The sequence below is a fragment of the Rhinatrema bivittatum genome, chromosome 5 (genome assembly GCF_901001135.1).
Source record: "Rhinatrema bivittatum chromosome 5, aRhiBiv1.1, whole genome shotgun sequence".
NCBI lineage: Eukaryota > Metazoa > Chordata > Amphibia > Gymnophiona > Rhinatrematidae > Rhinatrema > Rhinatrema bivittatum.
In genome coordinates this window covers 17,132,129-17,153,825 of record NC_042619.1, presented here as the reverse complement: position 1 = coordinate 17,153,825, position 21,697 = coordinate 17,132,129, and the positions used below count along the sequence as shown (strand labels likewise).

At 44.1% G+C, this 21,697-nt stretch overlaps 1 protein-coding gene across 1 annotated transcript in view; it reads right to left on the bottom strand.

Moving 5' to 3' along the window:
• LOC115091825 (beta-arrestin-1) overlaps positions 1-21,697 on the bottom strand; it is a gene marked incomplete in the record, with an annotated part of 534,784 nt that overhangs the window by 113,930 nt on the left and 399,157 nt on the right. The window contains 1 exon segment of the mRNA XM_029602063.1: positions 12,523-12,583. Coding sequence (XP_029457923.1) covers positions 12,523-12,583 — 61 coding nt within the window.

Genomic DNA, 21,697 nt, shown 5'->3' with positions numbered 1-21,697 from the left:
CACCCTCTACAAATACTACAAAATGCCACAGCGCAAATCCTCACTGGTCTCAAAAGAACTGATCACATCTCCCCTATCTTAAAAGAGCTCCTGGCTCCCGGTAGAAAAAAGAATCAAATACAAAACTCTAGCAATCATCCACAACTCAACTCACCACAACGACCACGACAGCATCAACACCCTAATCAAATTACACCACTCTCAACGCAACACCAGATCAACAAACAAAGCTTGTCTAGAGATCCCATCAGTAACCACAGCCAAACTTACCACAACTAGGAAAAGAGCATTCTCAATAGCTGGACCTCATCTATGGAACACCCTACCAACCTACCTAAGACTCGAAAGAAATACCAAGTCGTTCAAGAAAATGCTCAAAACGTGGCTCTTCAAACAAGCCTACAAGGATGGGATAGGCTAAACCAACCATTGCACAGCACACACTCCCTTAACCATCTCCAAAATCCCCCCTCCTCTCTGATCAAGCCCCCCAACTCCTCTCATCTATTTATACAATAACTCCAGCTTATGCCCCCCCTAGTAACACGACTCAAGTCACCCCCTTTGCCACATTTGAATAAATGTTCTCTTCATAATAACGGTTTTCTTTCGTTAACCTGATATCTTTTCGAATGTAAACTCTTGTTACAGTTATCTGTTGATTTTTAATGTATACTGTTATCACAGATGTCTTCTGATTTGAATGTAAAATGTTGTTACAAATGTAAACCGGAGTGAAGGCCAACACCAATACTTCGGTATATAAAAAACTTACAAATAAATAAATAAAATTCTTTCAGCAAATTCAGGGCACAGCTATGGGGCTACCATGGCCCCAAGTATTGCCAACTCGAATGTGGCCCATTTCGAGGAAACTCTTCTATATAACACTGGTCCATTTTCACAGGTTAGTCAATGGTATAGATACATCAATGACATATTTTTTTTTTGTGGAAATCAGATGTGGTATCTTTACAACAATTCCATCATTGGATTAATACACTGGATTCACATTTACAGTTCACGATCAAATATGATGATTCTGTCATTGATTTTTTTAGATATTTCTAACCACAAGTTTGAGATGGAATTAATCACTAACATTTTTATTAAACCCTGTACTAAAAACATTTATCTTCATTTTTCAAGTTATCACCCTTTTCATCTCTGCAAAAATTTACCCATGGGACAATTTCTTCGTTTGCGCCGCTTATGCACAGTTAAAGCAGATTTTGTACAACAATCACTCAGCTTTTCATTAAATTTCAGGACAGAGGCTATCCATTAAAATATATTAAGAAAGCTTTCAAACGGGCATACAATGTGGAGCGAGACTGGTTATTACTGGACAATAATGATGCACAAACAGCAGGTCCTTTGACCTGTGTTATACCACATTCTCCATTGGCATCAAGGATAACAGCATTAATTTTATAGCATTGGACAACATTAAAAATGCATCCAATTTCACAGATCATCCGCTAATCACATACAGTCGGGCCCGGAACATCAAAGACATGTTAGTACATTCATTTCAGCAAGCTGCTCTGGGTATACCAGACTTGCGACCTATTGGACATTGGATATGTAACAAATGTTCATTGTGCCAACAAACAATCACTGGAGAACACTGGCAAGATCTTCAAGGTAACACACATCGTGCATACCATTATACTGATTGCCTTTCTTCAAATATAATATATTTAATACAATGCCCTTGTCCACTTTTTTACATTGGGAAAACAAAGAGAACAATTAGAACCAGATTAACAGAGCATCAGAGTTGTCTTGCAACGAAGAAGATTCAAGCTCCAATGGTTTCGCATTGTATAGATCACCAACATGTAATTCACCAATTAAAATGGAGAGTTATTGAGTTAATGCAGCGGTATCCCCGTGGCAGCAACCTTCAAGCCCACCTTAATTACAAAGAACAACAGTGGATACATAAGCTTAATATAGTACATCCAGTAGGACTGAATTCAGCCATAGAATGGTATTCATTATTGTAACACAATTTAGTGTTGGGAATGAGCGTGGTCAGATGATATCATAATGATTGACATGATAAGGGCTTTAAAAACAGCTGATCATGACTTCTGGTAAGTTCACTGGAAAAATGATCGCCATATCATTACAGTAGACGAGAAAGAAACACACCAACAGTGAGTACTTCGTTTGAGAGTGTACGGGAAGTTTTACACAATGTGAAATTAACATGGAAACACCTTCTAGTGGTTACATGTTCGCTTAACATTGCATATTGCTATCATGTTTCATAGACGCTGATTATGCCCTTGAAAAAGAACGAAATATGTTTGAAACATGGACCCATGACGGGCACTTTTGGCATCAAGCAACAGAATTTAATGGTGTTCAGAGGTGAGGAGAGAGAGAGGCTCAAGTGTGGGAAGCTGCCCGAGTCCAGTATTGCCTGTTCGAGGCAATTTTGAGAGAGAAAAAGACCTTTTCCTGGATCGGAGTGGGGAGGCCCGGAGCGAGTGGGCGGACCCGGTGACATCATCAGCAGGAGCCCCGGGACAGCATAAAATCAGGGCCCTGCCGCGTTTGAATCGAGGTGAGGAGAGAGAGAGGCTCAAGTGTGGGAAGCTGCCCGAGTCCAGTATTGCCTGTTCAAGGCAATTTTGAGAGAGAAAAAGACCTTTTCCTGGATCGGAGTGGGGAGGCCCGGAGCGAGTGGGCGGACCCAGTGACATCATCAGCAGGAGCCCCGGGACAGCATAAAATCAGGGCCCTGCCTCGTTTGAACCGAGGTGAGGAGAGAGAGAGGCTCAAGTGTGGGAAGCTGCCCGAATCCAGTATTGCCTGTTCAAGGCAATTTTGAGAGAGAAAAAGACCTTTTCCTGGATCGGAGTAGGGAGGCCCGGAGCGAGTGGGCGGACCCGGTGACATCATCAGCAGGAGCCCCAGGACAGCATAAAATCAGGGCCCTGCGGCGCGCAGCCAAAGCCGCGCGCCAAAGGGGCGTGCCCCTGGGCGCAAAAATTATGGGTAAGAAAAGAAAAAGTAAAAATTATACTTCCTCTCCTGCAGCTCCTTTGTCTAGAATAATTGGACCGATGGACTCACATATAGCCCATATGTTAGAGTCCACCGATAGGGGGAATACTGAGGGGAATTCCAATTTGGAAGTAACCCTCAGCCCTAGGTCCACACAACCTCCTTCACAACCAGTATTGGAAGGTATACAAATGGCTGATGTAGTTGGAGGATCCTCTGGAAGTAATATCCCCAAGTCTAAACAGAATGGGGATATTCCAGAGGAGAACACACATTCCCATCAAATATCATTGGGTAGCGAGGCTGCTGCTAGCAGAATTAATGTTCAGTTATCATCATTAATCCCTGATGTTGGAAATGGAGAAGAGGAGTATAATGTAGAACCTGAAAATGTAACATTACTAGATGTGTGGAAATTGTCTGTAAAAATAAACAAGAAAATGACTAGGTCTATATCTAATATTCATGCCTTCTCTGTAGAAACAAGAGCAAAATTAGAGGAATTAGATAATAGGACTGATAGATTAGAACAAGCAGTAGCAAATTTGAGCCCTTTAGTAAATAATCTTCAGTCCATTAATATATCATCCATTAAAGATAAGTTGATACTGCATAATAGAATTGAGTTAATGGAGAATGAGTTAAGATCTCTTTTTTTTTTTTTTTATTTATTCTTTATTGAATTTTTTTTTAAATCATTACAAAGAAAATCTTTGCTCAGAAATTCTGTAACATTATTGTCAAAATATAACAAATTTGAGGCATCATCTAGTATTTAGACCACATACATTTGAAAAATAATAAAAATGAATAGAGGAGAATAGAAATTTTGGGAGTTACACAAAAAAGGATATCAATTGATATCTAATCAAGAAATAAAGTCACCCTTGAAAAATATTTACCTCAATTACATATGATCTGGATATCTAGCCCGTTCCCTGGTTGGGAGAGGAGATTGTAAAGGCCACCTTCCTAGAGTCTATGAATACTCTAAGTTGTTCCGGGGCATAAAAAATATAAACATCTCTATTCAAAGTAACCACCCCTTTACAGGGGTACCTTAACAGCAACTTTGCCCCCATTGTATTCACTTCTTGTCTCATAGAAAGGAAGGCCTTTCTCCTCTCCTGAGTTGTTTTTGATAAGTCTGGGAATATTTGGACTTTTTGACCCATAAAACTATCATTAATATGTTGAAAATAACACTTCATAAACAAGCTAACTTCCATTTCTGTAACAAAGGATATCAGTAATGTCACCCTTTCATAAATTTCTGTGGAGGATTCTAATAATTCTGTCAAGTTATTTAAATCTACTTGTGGTGGATTACCTTCTCTACTTCTATTAAATGGAAGAAAATAACTTTTACTTATACATGGAATCTGATCAGTTGGAATCTTCAAGACTTCTAATATATATCTCCTTAAAGTCATTCGGGGGGGTTCCCCTATTACTTTTGGGAAATTCAAAGTCTTAAATTCAGCCTTCTAAGTCTGTTCTCGATGAATTCCACTCTTCTATTAGTTATTTGTTTGTCTTGTATTAATGCTTGACACATATTCTGAGACGATTTTACTGCATTTTGTAATTCAACAATCTTGCTTGAATTTTCATTAATTCTTTCATCTTGTTCCTGGGCTACTTTATCCAATTTCTCAGACATTGAATTTAGCTGCCTCATAAGCAGCTGAAGCCTGGATTGAGAGACATTTGGTGAGGAACCCCCAGCCAATACCATCTTTACCTCCTTCGCTCGGCCCTGACGACGTCATCAGGCGGGGCCCACGCGCCATAAAACCGGCGCGAGAGCGGGGTTTATTCGCAGCTGAAGCCTGGATTGAGAGACATTTGGTGAGGAACCCCCAGCCAATACCATCTTTACCTCCTTCGCTCGGCCCTGACGACGTCATCAGGCGGGGTCCACGCGCCATAAAACCGGCGCGAGAGCGGGGTTTATTCGCAGCTGAAGCCTGGATTGAGAGGCATTTGGTGAGGAACCCCCAGCCAATACCATCTTTACCTCCTTCGCTCGGCCCTGACGACGTCATCAGGCGGGGCCCACGCGCCATAAAACCGGCGCAAGAGCGGTGCACCACCGCTGCCGGCGCGCCGCCAAAGCCGCGCACGCCCCTTAGGCGCGCGCGGCTTTGTCCGGCTTAGTCCGGAATAGACGGAGTAGGCGAGGAATTCTCGTCCGTTTTTCAGCAGCCATAGAGGAGATTAATAACAAAAAGAGTCACACCGTTTCAGTGGCTTGGCTTGCTCGAGAATCGAGGAAGGTTAATAACATCAATGCCTCCAAAGAGAAAAGGTCGAGTGAGGGTATTTCCCTCAACACCCCCTCTCCCTCCCGGGCAAAAAACTATTCCCCAACTCACTGCTATTTACCAAGAAGGAGGAGCTAAGATCCCCATTGATGAAGCATTGTTGGGAGCATCGCGTTTGTCCGGGGAAACAACATTGAGCCCTCCAGATCTGAGGATACCATTAGCTCCAGGTCGGTCTCCAACGCTTGTGATCACAAATTTGAACACAGTACCGGTGAGTCCAGTGAACAAATTAGAGGGTGTGGACGCAGTGAATCAGGAACTGGGAACAACAAGTGAGCATGGAAGTTCAATACTGCATTATGGGGGGTCCCCTATTACGCATAACCTTAATCAAGGTAGAGAAAGTCCACAATTAATATCTGGTGGAGCTAAAATAGATGAAGATCTACTAGGGGTACAAGGAGCAGTTGCGGTGATTGAACCAATTAAAGAAGGCCCGGTGACGTTAGATTCTCTCTGGGAATTAGTAGCCTCATATGGCCCACGTTTTCAAGATCTCTTAATCTTAGATTATTGAATTTTCCTTTTTCGAGATTAATGTCAGCTGAAGATATATAAAAAATATGCAGTCGAAATATTGTGTTTTGAAATAGAAAAAAATCCCTATAATTTCCAAAATGTTTTATTTGCCTAGGAGTAAAACAATCCAAGTGCAAGAAGGGGGAGTGGATATTTTGCAAAGTCCAGGAGTCTCTACCTTTTTGGAAGACTCCTTGGATAGAATTGAGTCTAGAGCAACTTTATTAATTACATTTTCTTTAAAAAAAGAGAAAGACTTGTGCTTTATAAAATATTTTCAAAATAAGGATTACAGTTTCTGTGGGCAAAAGATATATATATATGTAATTGCCCCCAAGCAAGTTTTTTCAACTGTTCTCTGTAAACCGATTTGATTTGCATATAGTGTAAGAAGATCGGTATATAAAAACCATAAATAAATCAATCAATCAATAAATAAATAAATATAAGTCTTTCCAGATGTTTCCCGAGCCATACAAGCTCATAGGAAACAATTTTTGTCTTTGAAGAAACAGGCTCTGGATATAGGAGCCAGTTTCTTCTTAAAATTTCCCTGTAAATGTCAAATAATGCATCAAAATAATAAATTCGTTTTTCTGGACCCAGCTCACTTGGAAAGTTTTCTCAGGGATAAATCTCAATCTTAATGGTTGTAAGGGAAATAGGTTGTAAAAGAAAGAAGATACACTGTGAGCAATATTTCTCATCACCTCCTAGACGTGGACTGTAATTATTGAAAATTATGTTAAGGAATAATTTCTGATATATTACTTGTTTTCCTGTTTTATAACATTTTCTTCTGTTAATGTCATAACTCAATAAATATTAAATAAATAAAAAAAGAAGTTAATGGCGTTCAAATTGAAGCTAAGTTTTAATGTTTAATCACATTGGGAAATTGGTATTATAATCTGCATTTACATGAAAAATTACAAAAACATATATGAAGTTGGTTATTGACCGATGATTAAATATAAGGCAGAGTAATAAGGTCATTGTGCCAAACGAGGATGCCTATTATGAAGGTCCAATTCTGCTAAGTAGCATCTAGTTAATTGTTGTAAGAGGTTCTGGTCTTTTTGGACTTTAATTTCACATTATAATAACATTGTTCACTACTGAACTGCCTGGAACCAGTGGGCTAGGGGCGAAAATCTCTAAAACGCCTGGGCAAATCAAATCCAGTGAGCAATCCACCCCCACCCCCACCCCCATCATTATGCTCTTTCATTGCTCATGCAATGTCATTTCACCACTAATGGGCCACTGCTCCAGGGCTTGCAGTGTTTGTTTCAGTCCTCATGGGGGCGTTCTGTCAATGCATTTTAAAGATGCACACTGTAACTTAGCTGTGGCAAACCAGTGCTCACTAAATTGACGCTGAATGATGACATCACTACTGCAGACGCTCCAATTCCATTTACAAAGTTGGCTGGAATTGTTTTCATCTGAAATGGAGGCTCACGCTGTTGGCCAAAATAAGTCAGTTGACTTGGAGGCCAATAAGACAAAATCTCTATTCACGTGAGCTACATGACCATACCACCATGCATTGTGGGACCTGTGCAATAAACATGTGTGCCATGCTAAAAGTGGTGTGCTACAAAGGAAGGCCTTTTCATACACACTATAGTGATCAGGGAACATGTTAGCATAAGCATGCTAAAATAACATTATATGCAACTAAAGGACCACCGACTACTGCTCTCCCTCCTTGCTATTTATCAAGTGCTCACCTACCTAAGGAGAAACTCTCATCTGTAGCAACAGTTGGACTTGAATTTAATTGTTGCCAAATCAGTAAACTTTATCTTAGCACCCACAGCCTGATTCTGCCTGGTTTGTCCCAGCATCTCACCCCTTGGGATGCAGCTACTTACGACACACGAGGAAGAGCACACCACTGTCTGGGCCATAAGCAAGAGCCATCTCCCCACAGAGAGAATCCACCATGGGATAGAGAGTTCAGCATGGGAGTAAGTGCTAGCTGGATGCATGCCCCAAAGAGAACAAATGTTTGTGTGCTCTTGGGACCTAATCCCACATAACTACAAGTAATACAGAAAATGCAATATTTAACCTGTGGAAACTGCAGCCTCAGTTTTATTAACCATGCATGGTACTGCCAACCAGTCAAGCAGACTTTATTTTGAAGGTGAAAAAAGTGAAAAACCACCCTGGCCTGTATGCTACCAATGAAAGGTGTTCAGGAGCTGCAGCCACATCTGCCCTGAGGAAGCCCACAAGGTTGGGGTTGGGTTGGATAGAGTACTCTGGGGATTACATGTAATCTCCACGACAAGAAGAACCTGCCACTCTTCCATGGTAATTTCGCCTGCAAAGGTTGCTAGCTGAAAGAATTTATCTGGGCAGAATAACTGAGTAGACAAATGGGCCAGATGGAATAACTAGCCAGAGCAGATGGTTCAATTAGTCTTTATCTGCCATCATCTGCTATGGGTCATTTTGTTAGCATTTTTCTTTTGCGTTCAACTTTTCTTTGAATTGCAAAGCTGCGGCAGCAGAAAACAGATAGGACCAGTCAGAAAGTGCCAACAGAACTGGTGATCTCTGCTTGCCATTTCTCTCTCATTTTTAATGCATTTATAAGTTTTGAAAAGTGCTATCGTTTTGATGTGGCCACCTGGAGGCTGATATTCAAAAAAGCTTCGAACAGCTAACTTATCCTACTAAAGTCAGCTGGAGAGAGTTATCCCAAATATTCAGCAGGTTAAACGTGTTGCGGTCCCGACCGGCTCCTCCATGTTCAAGGTCGGGTCCGCTTACCTTCATCTCGGTCCGCGGAAGGCTGCGCCGGGGTCCCGGTCCAGTAGGCAACCGGGCCGCGGGCTCACCACGTGGAGAACGCCGTCCAGGCCGCCAGAAGCTCTGCCCCTCTCTTTTGCCGCGCGCGCGAGGAAGGCCCTTATGTGCGCCCAGCACCCGGAAGTTCGGGACGACCCCTTCTGCTGACGTCATGCCCTGGAGCGCATTTAACCGGCGTCCAGTCTCCTACTAAACGCCTTGCAACGAGGTTCTCTGAATACTAGTTGCCTTCCGTTCCTGTACCTGCTTCAGTGACTTTCTCGTTTGACTTCCTGGTTCTCGACCCCGGTCTGCTTCAGTACTCTGCCTGCATGTCTGCCGCCTGCCTCGACCCCGGTCTGCTTCAGTACTCTGCCTGCCTGTCTGCCGCCTGCCTCGACCCCGGTCTGCTTCAGTACTCTGCCTGCCTGTCTGCCGCCTGCCTCGACCCCGGTCTGCTTCAGTACTCTGCCTGCCTGTCTGCCGCCTGCCTCGACCCCGGTCTGCTTCAGTACTCTGCCTGCCTGTCTGCCGCCTGCCTCGACCCCGGTCTGCTTCAGTACTCTGCCTGCCTGTCTGCCGCCTGCCTCGACCCCGGTCTGCTTCAGTACTCTGCCTGCATGTCTGCCGCTTGCCTCGACCCCAGTCTGCTTCAGTACTCTGCCTGCCTGTCTGCCGCCTGCCTCGACCCCGGTCTGCTTCAGTACTCTGCCTGCCTGTCTGCCGCCTGCCTCGACCCCGGTCTGCTTCAGTACTCTGCCTGCTTGTTCGCTGCCTGCCTCGATCCCGGTTTGCTTCAGCACTTCGCCTGCCTGCCTGCTGCCGGCCCAGACCCCGGCTTGCTACAGAACTCTTTCCATTCGACGGTTGCCCTGACCTTGTCCACGGAGCGTTGGCCCAGCCTCGGATCACTTCTGGACTCTGTTGCTCTTTCTCCGCCTTGACCCGATCCGGGGCCTCCTCTCCTCTGGCTATCTGTCTGACTCCCTCAGATCAGCCTCTGGACTTTCCCTGCACAGCCTAAGTCCCAAGGGCCTGGGTCCCTACGGGCTCCTCCCGGGGGGATTCCGGGTCCCGGGTGAAGTCCTGCCAGGCATTTGACTCCGCCTCCCGGTCTGCCATAACAGTCACCCCTGGCGGTCCGGCCCAAGGGTCCACTATCTGACTACCACAGTCCTTGAACTACAACAAAACGTCCCGCTGAGTATCCCTGAATAAAGTTATCTGGCAAACATTAGCCAGATAACTTTTTAAACCTAACCGGCTATCTTTTGAAAATTGCAGGTTAGGTTTAAAGTTGTCTGGCTTTAGAGAGCTGGATAACTTTAGACTGAACTGATGATATTCTTTTGAATGGAGACGGCTAAGTAGCACAGTGTTAACAAAAAAATGAAGCAGAGCCTGCACCCACCCAATATGTTAAAAATGGGCCGAGCACCCCCCACCCTCCAAAACACTAAATAAGGAATATAGTGGGGTCAGCTAGGCGACCCCCCCCCCCCCCCCCCCCCCGGTTCAGCAGATAGTGACAGTTCTTTCCCACCCCTCCCCCGCCTCCACTCCAAACCTAACCATCCCGTCCGCTTGGTACCTTAGGATTATCCCATCCTTGTGCTGGGACTGCAGTGCTCGTAGCGCCGTCCCAGGAGCTTTTAACATTGCTGTGGAAGCAACGCTTCCAATGTTGCTGTCATGGCGATGCCGGAAGCTGCCAGGAACCCCCCCCCCCCCCCCACACACACACACAAAGGTGCAGCTGTCCTGGGGCCAGAAAGGCCTTGGCTAAGGTACCGGGTGGGTGGAAGGGTTAGAGCAGGGTTGGGAGGGAGAGAAGAGGAGGAGAGGAGGCACTGGGCCCTGTTTACCTACAGGCCGATACTCTAAGGCCGCGGTAGAAAGAGTGCGGCAGTGCCGGGCGCACCCTCGTTCCCCGCACGCACAGTTCTCTTCACATACCGCTCGATACTCTATGTAAATTACTTGCAAATGCATGCCGCGTCTGCGAAGCGTTAGGTGAAGGTTAGGCCCACGCAACCCATTTTACTGTATAGAGCGCTATACAGCGCCTATACAGTATCCTGGGTGCGCTGGTACCTGTCATTTCAAATAACAGGCACCAGGAAGTGGATGGTTCCCCCCTCCCGAAGCAAGGCGCAGGGCGAAAATTAAAACAAAAGGGAATAAAGTGTTATATATATATATATATATTTATATATATATATATATATATATATATAAATACCTTGTCACTTTCCGAATCCCCCATCTCCACACGGGCGGGCGGGCGTGTGGTCATCCAGGCGGCGGCGGGAGCCGGCGGGCGGGTGGGCGCGCATTTGATCCAGGCGGCGGCGGGAGCGGGCGGGTGGGTGCGCGTTTGATCCAGGCGGCGGCGGGAGCCGGCAGGCGTGCATTCATCCAGGCGGAGGGAGCCGGCGGCGAAAGCGGCCTCCGGCAGCCCCCGCCGGCAGTGAATGAATGCACGCCTGTGTGACGTCACGACGCTTGACGTCACGGCATGTGACTGCCTTGAGCGCCGAAATCGCACGGGCGTACACAGGCGTGCATTCATTCACTGCCGGCGGGGGCTGTCGGAGGCCGCTTTCGCCGCCGGCTCCCTCCGCCTGGATGAATGCACGCCCGCCCGCTCCCGCCACCGCCTGGATCAAATGCGCGCCCGCCGGCTCCCGCTGCCGCCTGGATCAAACGGGCGCCCACCCGCCCGCTCCCGCCGCCGCCTGGATCAAACGCGCGCCCACCCGCCCGCTCCCGCCTGGATCAAACGCCTGGATGAACGGGCGCCCGCCGGCTCCTGCCGCCGCCTCAATGACCGCACGCCCGCCCGCCCGTGTGGAGATGGGGGGATTCGGAAAGTGACAAGGTATTTATATATATATATATATATGTAACAACTTTACGCTGCAAATGTTAGTATATATGGAGGTCGTCCATGGTGCAGTCCGGTACGTAGCTGTTCGAACACCACACTAACACCAGGTAGAGGGTAGGCGGTAAACTAACAGGTTAAGGATGCGGCAAAATAGCGGGTTACAAAGGAGATAATCGGAGCGCGCGTCACAGTATCGGAGGGGAATAGCTAATTCGTTCATTAAATAGCTAATTCGTTCATTTACATATCATATACATGCTGCGTGCGGAAAAGGTTACGGGTCAGTTTCAAGAAGCACTAAGGACGCGTGAAACTGGAGACTGTATCGCAGGATCGCCTTAGGCGTCCCAATTGTGCGCCCACAGCGAGTTAATCTCCAACCGCACCTTACAGTATCGAGCTGCTAACTGGGGAGGAGGTTGGTTGACCCAGATTTCTCTTCCCACTGAGTGCATGAGGTGAGGGGGGGTCTGACCTGGAGGTTTGTGTCCCTTTGGCTGGAAGGTCTGTGATGCAAGCTGCCAAGCTCATGCAGGACATTTGTTTGCACAGCGTGGCCACGTAACCAGCTCTATTCTTTTCAATATAGCCGGCTAAGTTTAGGTTTTCTGGACAAACACAGTCAGATAACTTTAGGACTGCTCTGAGGCTGTTAAACCGGCTAAAACAGGCAGATGACAATACTCTTCCCCGGAATGCCTCTTTATCCAGCTAAGTTTTAGCGAGGGAATGCGTTATCTGTCTAACATTTAGCTGGATACCTCCCAAGTTATCTGCCTTAGGGGGTTATTTTCTAAGGCTATCGCACGCGGAGTTGGCCCCGGAAGAGGCGTCGTCGGGATGCCGGCAGCGCAGGACCGCCCCCCGCTTCGCCCCCTGCTACCACCAGGATTCACTATGTGCCTTTGAATATTGACCCTTGTATTTCCTGTACTTCATGTAAAGTAAGTAACTCACCAACAGGATCCACAAAATCTATATGGTCAACAAAGTCCCTCTTGCCAAGGTAGACTGTGAGCTGTGATGGGAGAGAAAAAAAAATAGTGAATCAATTTCAGAGAATATTCATGATTTCAAAATGTATTTTTGTCCGTCTTTCCAGTCATTTCTCAATTTTCCTTTTCCTCATTTTACAGTCCCCTTTCCAGCCCTTCACCGTTTACTTTTCCACAGGGGAGGCTCAGCTGCATAGGATATTGGGCAGTGGATGGAGGCAGATTTGGAATTGTCTTGGCAATGGCATGGTCAGGACTGTAGCTCTCCAATTATCCCTCTGGGGCCTCATTTTCAAAAGCATTTACGTGCAAAGTAAGCGGTTTTAGGCACACAAATGGCTCGCTGGAAAATTTGCCAGTCTTTTTGCGTGCACAAAAAGTGTGCACATAACTCGATTTTGCGCATCCTTTTGTGAAGGCAGCAAGAAGGACCCTCCAGGAGGATAACAGTGAGGGAAGAGTTCAGATTCACACACATGCATTCGATTTTAAGAAGTATGCATGTAAATCCACACCTAGAAGTTACACCATGCCAGGAGCAGGCGTGACTTTGTGCGGCAGAGTTTGTGTACATATTTGTACTGGAATTGACTACTGTAATTCTCTCATGCTTGATCTACCCAAATCAATGATTCGACCATTACAGATCCTTCAAAACGCTGTGGCGAGATTACTCACTGAATGTAAAAAAACATCATATAACTCCATCTTACAGGCATTACACTGGCCCCCAGTCGACAAACGGTTAGAATACAAGGTTTTATGCATCTTACATAAAGCTATATATGGCAGCCAGGTAGAATAGTTAAATGCTATGGTTAGACTCCACACCCCGCAACGTAACCTCAGATCTTCAAACAAAGGCTTATTATCAATCCCCTCCTTGACATCAGCACGTCTCACCTCAGTCAGAGAAAGAGCAATTTCTCTAGCAGGCCCAGGTCTGTGGAACACTCTCCCAACTAATTTAAGGCTGCAAAGTGATTTAAAACTGTTTAGAAAACAGCTGAAAACTTTGAGCAAGCGTATAAAGATTTTACTTGCTAACAGTGAAAGCTTTTGTTCACTTACCTTGCACAGCTTTTTATTCTGTTTTAAAGGGTTTTATTTTTAGTCCATTCTATTTATAGTATTATGATTTATTTATTAATAATTATAATTTATTGGTGTTTATACTTTATTTATTATCTTACTTTATCTTTAGGAATTTAAGGGCTGGCTTTTAGTTTACCTAATGTTTTTTATTATTATGAATTTTATTGCTTAATTCAGCATAAATTGTTATTATTGTATTTTATTTGTTTTACAGACAATTAAAACTTGGCTATTCCATCAAGCTTGGCTATTCCATCAAGCTTTCCCAGAGAGCTAATAGCAATAAGAACAAACATCCAGCCTTGCCTTGCAGCAATAATGTAATGTTCATCTTGCTTCAGTTACATGTACCAAGTTATTTCCTAAGTTTATTTCAGTTGTTTTAAATTAGATTGTACTTTATTATAGTTTATTCGATATGTTCCATGTTCCATGTATGTTCCATGTAAACCGCCTTCCCGGCGATAGTTTTCTCTGTTAATTGTGAACCGGAGTGATATGTATTGTATACAGGAACTTCCGGTATATAAAAACCTAAAAATAAATAAATAAATAAATAAATTATTTTATTTTTTATTGCGTTTGTGAACTGTTGTGACGGCTTGTTCCAAACGATGGTATAAAAAAAGCTTATAAATAAATAAAATAAATAAATATGTTTCTGAGAATTTCAACGCGAAAGCATGCTCCTACTTTCCATCTTGAAACTTTGGGGAAAGTCTGTACATCCCCGTCTTTGAAAATGACCCTTAAGGGTGCTAGGCCTCACAGGAACTCCTCATGGCCCATGGGGCCAGACACAGCAGTAACCGCAGGTTGCCTAAAGTAAGAAAGGAGTGTGTCTATGTGAATGGGAAGCCAGGATTCATCAGGTTGCACGGTGCTTTGGGTTACATCGCCTTATCGAATACAGAAATGGGAATTTTTGGAAAAACAACTAGTCCATGTTTCAGCTCTCTTCCTCAAAATTAGCCCTCTAGCTCGGTGCTTTAAAGAGAGAGAGAGAGATGAAGGTGTGACAACCAGTTTTGTTTTAAAATCGTCAAGCAGGGAGGTGCTCTGCTGTACCTCGCTTTGAGGGAGCTGGACAGACAGACATTTTCAAACCAGAATACCACTGAAAGGCACAGTGATAACAAAATCCTATTTCCTGGGTCAATATTTTAATATAGGAAATAAATAGCTTTCTACAGGATAACTCCTATGAGCCGCACAGTTGCATTAGGCACCCATGTCTCTCCTCTTTCTTACGACTCGGCCTGCTAAAGAGGTGAAGCTTATCGGGCCAATCTGTGGGTGCCTAGCAGGGGAATTCAACAGCATTAGAGTAACCATATCCCGCAGCCCCCAAGAAGGGAGAAAAAAAATCATGCATGCAAAAAAAATGTGCACAAACAAGAGAACACAATCCAGTTCTAAAATTGAGCACTTTTGGAAAAAAAATCCCATGGGGCATCCTGTGGAAGTTTTTTGCTTGCACAATATTTTCAGTGCAATTTTCAACTGTTTTCCTTTTCCAGAAGATGAAGGAAATGAAAGGCTGGGGCATAAGATGAGCTATCTCAAGGCGGTGCCAGCAGACTGAGTTGCAAGTCCTTTTTTTTTTTTAATTCTTTATTATGCAATTTACTACAAATTTTCAAGAAAATAATCTTGAGCAGAAAAAGAAAGAAGAACAGGGAAATACATACATATGCATTAAAAAAGAAATAGGAAATTAAATACATACTTCTTCAATTCTACAAGTCCACAATGGTGGATCCAATTACAGAAATAATAATTTGAAGAGAAATTTCCCAAAGGCAATTTAAGGAAAGAACAGTGTTTAAACAGCGAGTATACTATATTCTGTAAGGCACTCATCGAACAAGTGGCAGGACATAACTGTAATATTAATTCTCACTACTTTGCACAGTTAGGAGAAAGGTCAGTTGAGGAGGAGAGAAAAAAACATATAAAAGACCCTTATATTTTACATTGCATTTACAGGGATATTTCAAGACAAACGAGCCCCTATTTGCAAAACTCTGGGTCTCAATAGAAGAAATTGTTGTCTCCTCGTTTGCATTTGTTTAGTGAATAGCTCTCTGCTTCAACGGCAGGGGAGAAAAAAAACTGATACTTCACGCATATCCAGCATAGCTCTCTGCTTCAACGGCAGGGGAGAAGAAAAACTGATACTTCACGCATATCCAGCATAGCTCTCTACTTCAACAGCAGGGGAGAAGAAAAACTGATACTTCACACATATCCAGCATAGCTCTCTGCTTCAACGGCAGAGGAGAAGAAAAACTGATATTTCACGCATATCCAGCATAGCTCTCTGCTTCAACGGCAGGGGAGAAGAAAAACTGATACTTCACGCATATCCAGTATAGCTCTCTGCTTCAACGCTAGGGGAGAAGTAAAACTGATACTTCACGCATATCCAGCATAGCTCTCTGCTTCAACGACAGAGGAGAAGAAAAACTGATATTTCACGCATATCTAGCATAGCTCTCTGCTTCAACGGCAGGGGAGAAGAAAAACTGATACTTCACGCATATGCAGCATAGCTCTCTGCTTCAACGGCAGGGGAGAAGTAAAACTGATACTTCACGCATATCCAGCATAGCTCTCTGCTTCAACGGCAGGGGAGAAGTAAAACTGATACTTCACGCATATCCAGCATTGCTCTCTGCTTCAACGGCAGGGGAGAAGAAAAACAAACAATAAGGGCTGAATAACATAGTCTGGGTAAAACAAATAAGCATGGGTGTAGCTTGCTTATTGCGGCGGTTACTACCCCTAACTAATCAAGCTTGATATTTCACTTGGATGCAGCTCCATCACTGCTCTCTACGTTAATGGTGAGGGTGTTTCTATGACTTCTGGGTAAACTCTAACATTTAAGTGGAGAAATATTTCAGTATGATGTTTAAAAAAAATAGCCTCAGAACCCAGTCCCGATCAGGTTCTAGTGCAAAGGTAACCACCATAGTGGCCGCCAGCAGCAGCTCACTGTCAGATGCTTCCAGTAACTGGGATATATCCAATTTAGGAATTAAATAATCCATCTCCTGAGCTCCATCTTGCTTCTCTTGAGTTTCTTGCTTCTTGAATGGAAGCAAATAACATGACTCAGATAATGGTGGTACAGCTGCCTCTGGACCTTTGAGAATTTCTAGAAGATATTTTCTAAATATATCCTTCGCCGATATATGTTGAAGCTTTAGGAAGTTAATGAAACGAAGATTCTTCCCTCGTATTACATTCTCCAGATTTTCAGGTTTAGCTTTGAGCTGTTGGTTCTCCTTTATAAGGATATCCTGGAGAGGTTTCAATTTTGTAACATCTTGTTTTAAATCCCCAGTTTCTGTTAAGAGAGAAGTGTTTGAATTTTCCAACGTGACAACTCTATCTTCAATATTATTAACTTTATCCACTATTGAATTAAACTGCATTGCCATGGAGGTTCCCAAATTCACAATAGCTTCCCAAATCGTGTCCAAAGAAATTAAATTTGGTCTTGCCAGAGCAGGCACAGCAAACTTGCTCAATGGGTTCAAATCTATAGTAATTACTTGTTCAGACTGTTTCTGATTTCCTCCTTCCATCGATGATCCGGCACTACCCACGTTGGGGCCATCTCCAGCCTTTCCTCCAGGCTTTACAGGGTGTTCCAACCCCACACGGAATTGAGGGGGGGCGTCTGCATCCTCAGCTGTTGCCCCCGCCGTCGGCTCACCTCAGGCTCTGAAGGCTGCCGGGTTTGCCGGTGAAGTCCTAAAGATCATGGATAGAGATGTTGATAGATCCGGGGGAGAGGCCGGTAACTCTCCTCCTGCTGCCTCCCCCAAGGATGACACCTCCGATCTTGCTCGCTGAACGTGGGTGACCATAGGGCCCGAGATGGAGTGGTCCTGAGAGGACTGCGGGGTCAGCCCTCTCCTTCGCCCGACGCTTCCAGGCTGTATGCAGCATTCACAAAAAGTCAGACAGGAAAGAGAAAAATGCTGAGACTCCCACAAACTGCTCTACGACGCCATCTTGGATCCTTCACAAGTCCATTTTTTAAAAATATTCTGCCCATCTTTTGCTCATAATTTAAATTTGTCCCTTATTTACTGAAGAAGTAACTAGTCACAAGCAACCATCACCTTACAACTGGTAACTCTGCAACACTGTCAACTGCAATGGGATTTTTCATGTTGCACTTGGGATCGGTTGATTGCTGCCTTTATAGCTTACAAGTGCACGTCTCTAGCTCTTGCATCTGTATCAGGATGAGCACCCTACTTGTGCATTTCTTACTGCAGTAAGTCATATTTCTTTTTTCCCCACAATGCTTTTCTTTGAAGCCACCCCTCGAGTCTGAACTTCCTGCAGGGTTCCTTCTTATCCCCTGCATTAATGGCTTACTCCACCTCTCATCAGTCATCGACAGGAGAACTTTCAAAAACACTTCCGCACATTAGACCTGGTTTCCTACACGTAAACGACGGTTAGTAAATCGGCCAGAGCTCTGAGCACGTCGAAGGATGAACGTAACCCGGTTTTGCTTGGAACTTTTATAGAAACTGAGCAGAGGCGTTCCCAGTTGGGGGGGGGGGGGGGAGAATGAGGGGGTGCATACATTTTTATTTTAAGAAGCATCCACATGTGTGTAATTGTGCAAGTCAGGCCCTCCGAAGAGGAACTGCAACTTTACATGTGTGAATCTCTGCACATACCTGGCCACTTACCAGAGACGTATGTGCATACGTTCGCTTTGAAAAGCGAAAATAAATTCTGCGAGTGCAATGTGCATGCAGATTTTACCCCTATACCGGCTATTTGAAATTTACTCTCCCTAGACTTGGTTGATTTTGCTGGCATTGGGCAGTCATTCCTGAGCTTTAAGACTGTGTGTTATTTTTGTAATGTTTGCGAAATCTGAGAAGGCTTAATGCTATACTGATACATGCACACCGATTGTAGATTTTTATGGGACATTTTGTTTTACTGTTAATGTATTTTTACATTTTGTTACCTGTTTTGAGCACCTCAATGGTAAAGTGGGAAGTAAGAATAAAGTTACTATACATATATATAATTTTAACCTTTAAAAACTCTTTCACCTTGTTGCCCTGTTAATCCTGGAAGAGTCATATAATGTCAACTGTTTCAAAAGTTGTCTATCCTGCCAACAATGCCATTAAAGAAGCTAAGGCGGGTTGCTTAAAAAAAAAAGCTAGAGAGAGAGAGTCAGAGAGGGTCAGTGAGGGAAAAGGGCATTTAGGTCAGCATATCTCCTGGGGATCTGAGAACCCTTAATCTCGTCCTGCTAAAGTCCTCCTGGAGAATTGAGATTAATGCAGGCAAACTCCAACACCCCCCTCTGGCTTCTTCAACCTTTAACCAAAGGGAATAAGCAAAATCATCAAGACTTGCAAGACGATATGAATCAGCTGGGCTCAATGTTCTTTAAGTTCTCTGTGTTTGGGCAATTCTTTGCTTATGGGGGTCCTTAGAAAGGGAAAAAAAGAAAAAAATTCAAACCTCCATACTGTGGAATTTCAGCCAACCTGGACGTTCCTCATTGAATGTTATTCACAACATTTAAGACTGTGTTTCAAACTAGTTTTAAATGTGGTGCATGGTGCAATGCTTGAAAACTGTTTTTCACCTTTGAAATGGGTTTCAGGTTAGCATGGAGATGAGTTAAATGAGGTCTTTTTCTGTACAAATGAAAAATTCTGTTCAGTCCCCATGAAGGCAATCAGAGCACACTCTAGCATCAACACCCATACCCAGAATCTCAACAAATCTGGACAGCCAGGAATAGCATCATCTTTGGGAAAGCTCAAGCATCCAGAGCATAAATAAGTGGTCACGGAGCATGAATGAAAACAAATTACATTAAAATCCGAGAGCCCCAGCTCTCAGCCCCTCAACCTTCCTCCTCCCAATTTTGCTGCATCAGATCAACAGTTATCAGTGGTGCTGAAATAACGCAGAAATGAGTCATCCTTCATGAAAAAACCTTGAAATTCAAAGCATGCTTTTCTTTCATTTCAAGGACCAGCCCTGTCTCTACATGCCTTTGTGATTTGAAAGGCAACGAGCAGAGCATGGAGAAAGATAAGCAGTTCATTTCTGAAGCTTGTTTAAATCCTAATTATTCCCCGTGGTGTCAGCTTGGAAATGGGTTTAATTGCAGACAGAGCGTATATCTCGTTTTTCAAGACCGTCTGTCCTTCCATCAGCGCCTACTGAGTGAGGCTATTAAAGGGCTGGTGCAAGAGGCATTCAAGACATCTCAGCCATGAGGAGGATAGTGCTGAAACAATGACCTACAAAGTAGGCGCCAATTTAATTGTAGCCCTGGCAAACTTTACTATTTACAATAGGGCCGATGCAATACAGTGCGCTGAGCCGAGCGCACTATTAACCTGCAGTTGGACATGGGTAGAATAGGCGCTAATCAATCCCCTAATGCAATAAGGGGATAAGCGCATATTCAACGCGCGTCCTATGTGGAGGGAATCCAATAGCGCTCATCACATGCAAATGCATGTGAATGAGGCTATTAGGCATTCACTTAAGAACATGCCATACTTGGTCAGACCAAGGGCCCATCAAGCCCAGCATCCTGTTTCCAACAGTGGCCAATCCAGACCATAAGAACCTGGCAAGTACCCAAACACTAAGTCTATTCCATGCTACTGTTGCTAGTAATAGCAGTGACTATTTTCTAAGTCAACTTAATTAATAGCAGGTAATGGACTTCTCCTCTAAGAACTTATCCAATCCTTTTTTAAACACTCCCGATGCAAAAAAGAAATGTGCATCTCGGACGCACATTTAACTGTCATCTATTAACGTCTGCCAGAAGCAGACGTTAATAGCTGTGCACATCAAAAAAAGATGAAAAATAAAAGAAATAAAACAAAAACAAAAAATTTGACAGTTGTACCCATCACGAAAACCGACACCAAGTTTATTGGTGTTAATTTTCCTTACCGGTGGACAGCCAGGAAAACCAACACCGATAAACTCGGCATCGGTTTTCGTGATGGGTACGACTGTCAAATTTTATTTTTTGTTTTAAACTCAGCGTTGATTTTCCAGTGTTTTAAACTCGACATTGGTTTTCTGGTGAATGGTAGTCACGAAAACCAATGCTGGGTTTATCGGCGTCAGTTTCCTTACCGGCAGACAGCCACGAAAACCAACGCCGATAAACCCAGCGTCGATTTTCCTGGCTGTCCGCTGGTATGGAAAACCAACACCGATAAACTCGGCGTCAGTTTACATGACCAGCGTACGGCGGTCATGAAAATCGATTGGGTTCACGTAAGCAAGGATGCACTAGGGTCGCACCAGCGACACTAGCACCTTCTTGCTAATGCAACCCCCTAATTTAAATATAGAATGGTGCCCCCTTGGATGCGCCATGCGCGCAATAAGAGAGCGGGCGCTGAACAGTCAGCGCCCGCTTTCTATGCGACTTTATTGTATCAGCCCCAATGGATTTAACTCTACTACATTCATGTCATCAACATGTATGTCAGATATACAGGGAGCTGTATAACAAAGCTCTTGTCCTACCAAATGAGGCAACACCCATGACCTAACTAGTGAACATGCTATACCATGCAGCCTTCTTTCACAAATCACATTAAGGTGCATCCATTGGACGGGGACAATTCTGTTTTCAGGTGAAAGAAGATGCCCCTGCTCCACATTCCCTCCAACAAGTATCTTTAGCCCAGGGAAAGATATAATGAAGCCTAGATGGAGTTAGGCACCATCGCTGATGGACTTTGTAGCTGTTCTCCACAAGGGAAGCAGAAATAGAGCACTTACTATCAGTTAAAAAAAAACTATGTCCCCCTCATCATCAGATACCATCTCCCCTAAGTCTATTTCCCAAGCCCTAATATAGGCCAGTTTGCACATAAGGTCTTGATTCAACAATGAGTAAATTTGAGAGATCACTGCCTTGCCTTATCAGCCTTGTCACAAAATGATTCAAAAAGAGATTTGCCCTTGCAGAGGTCAGCTACGACCTCCTTCTG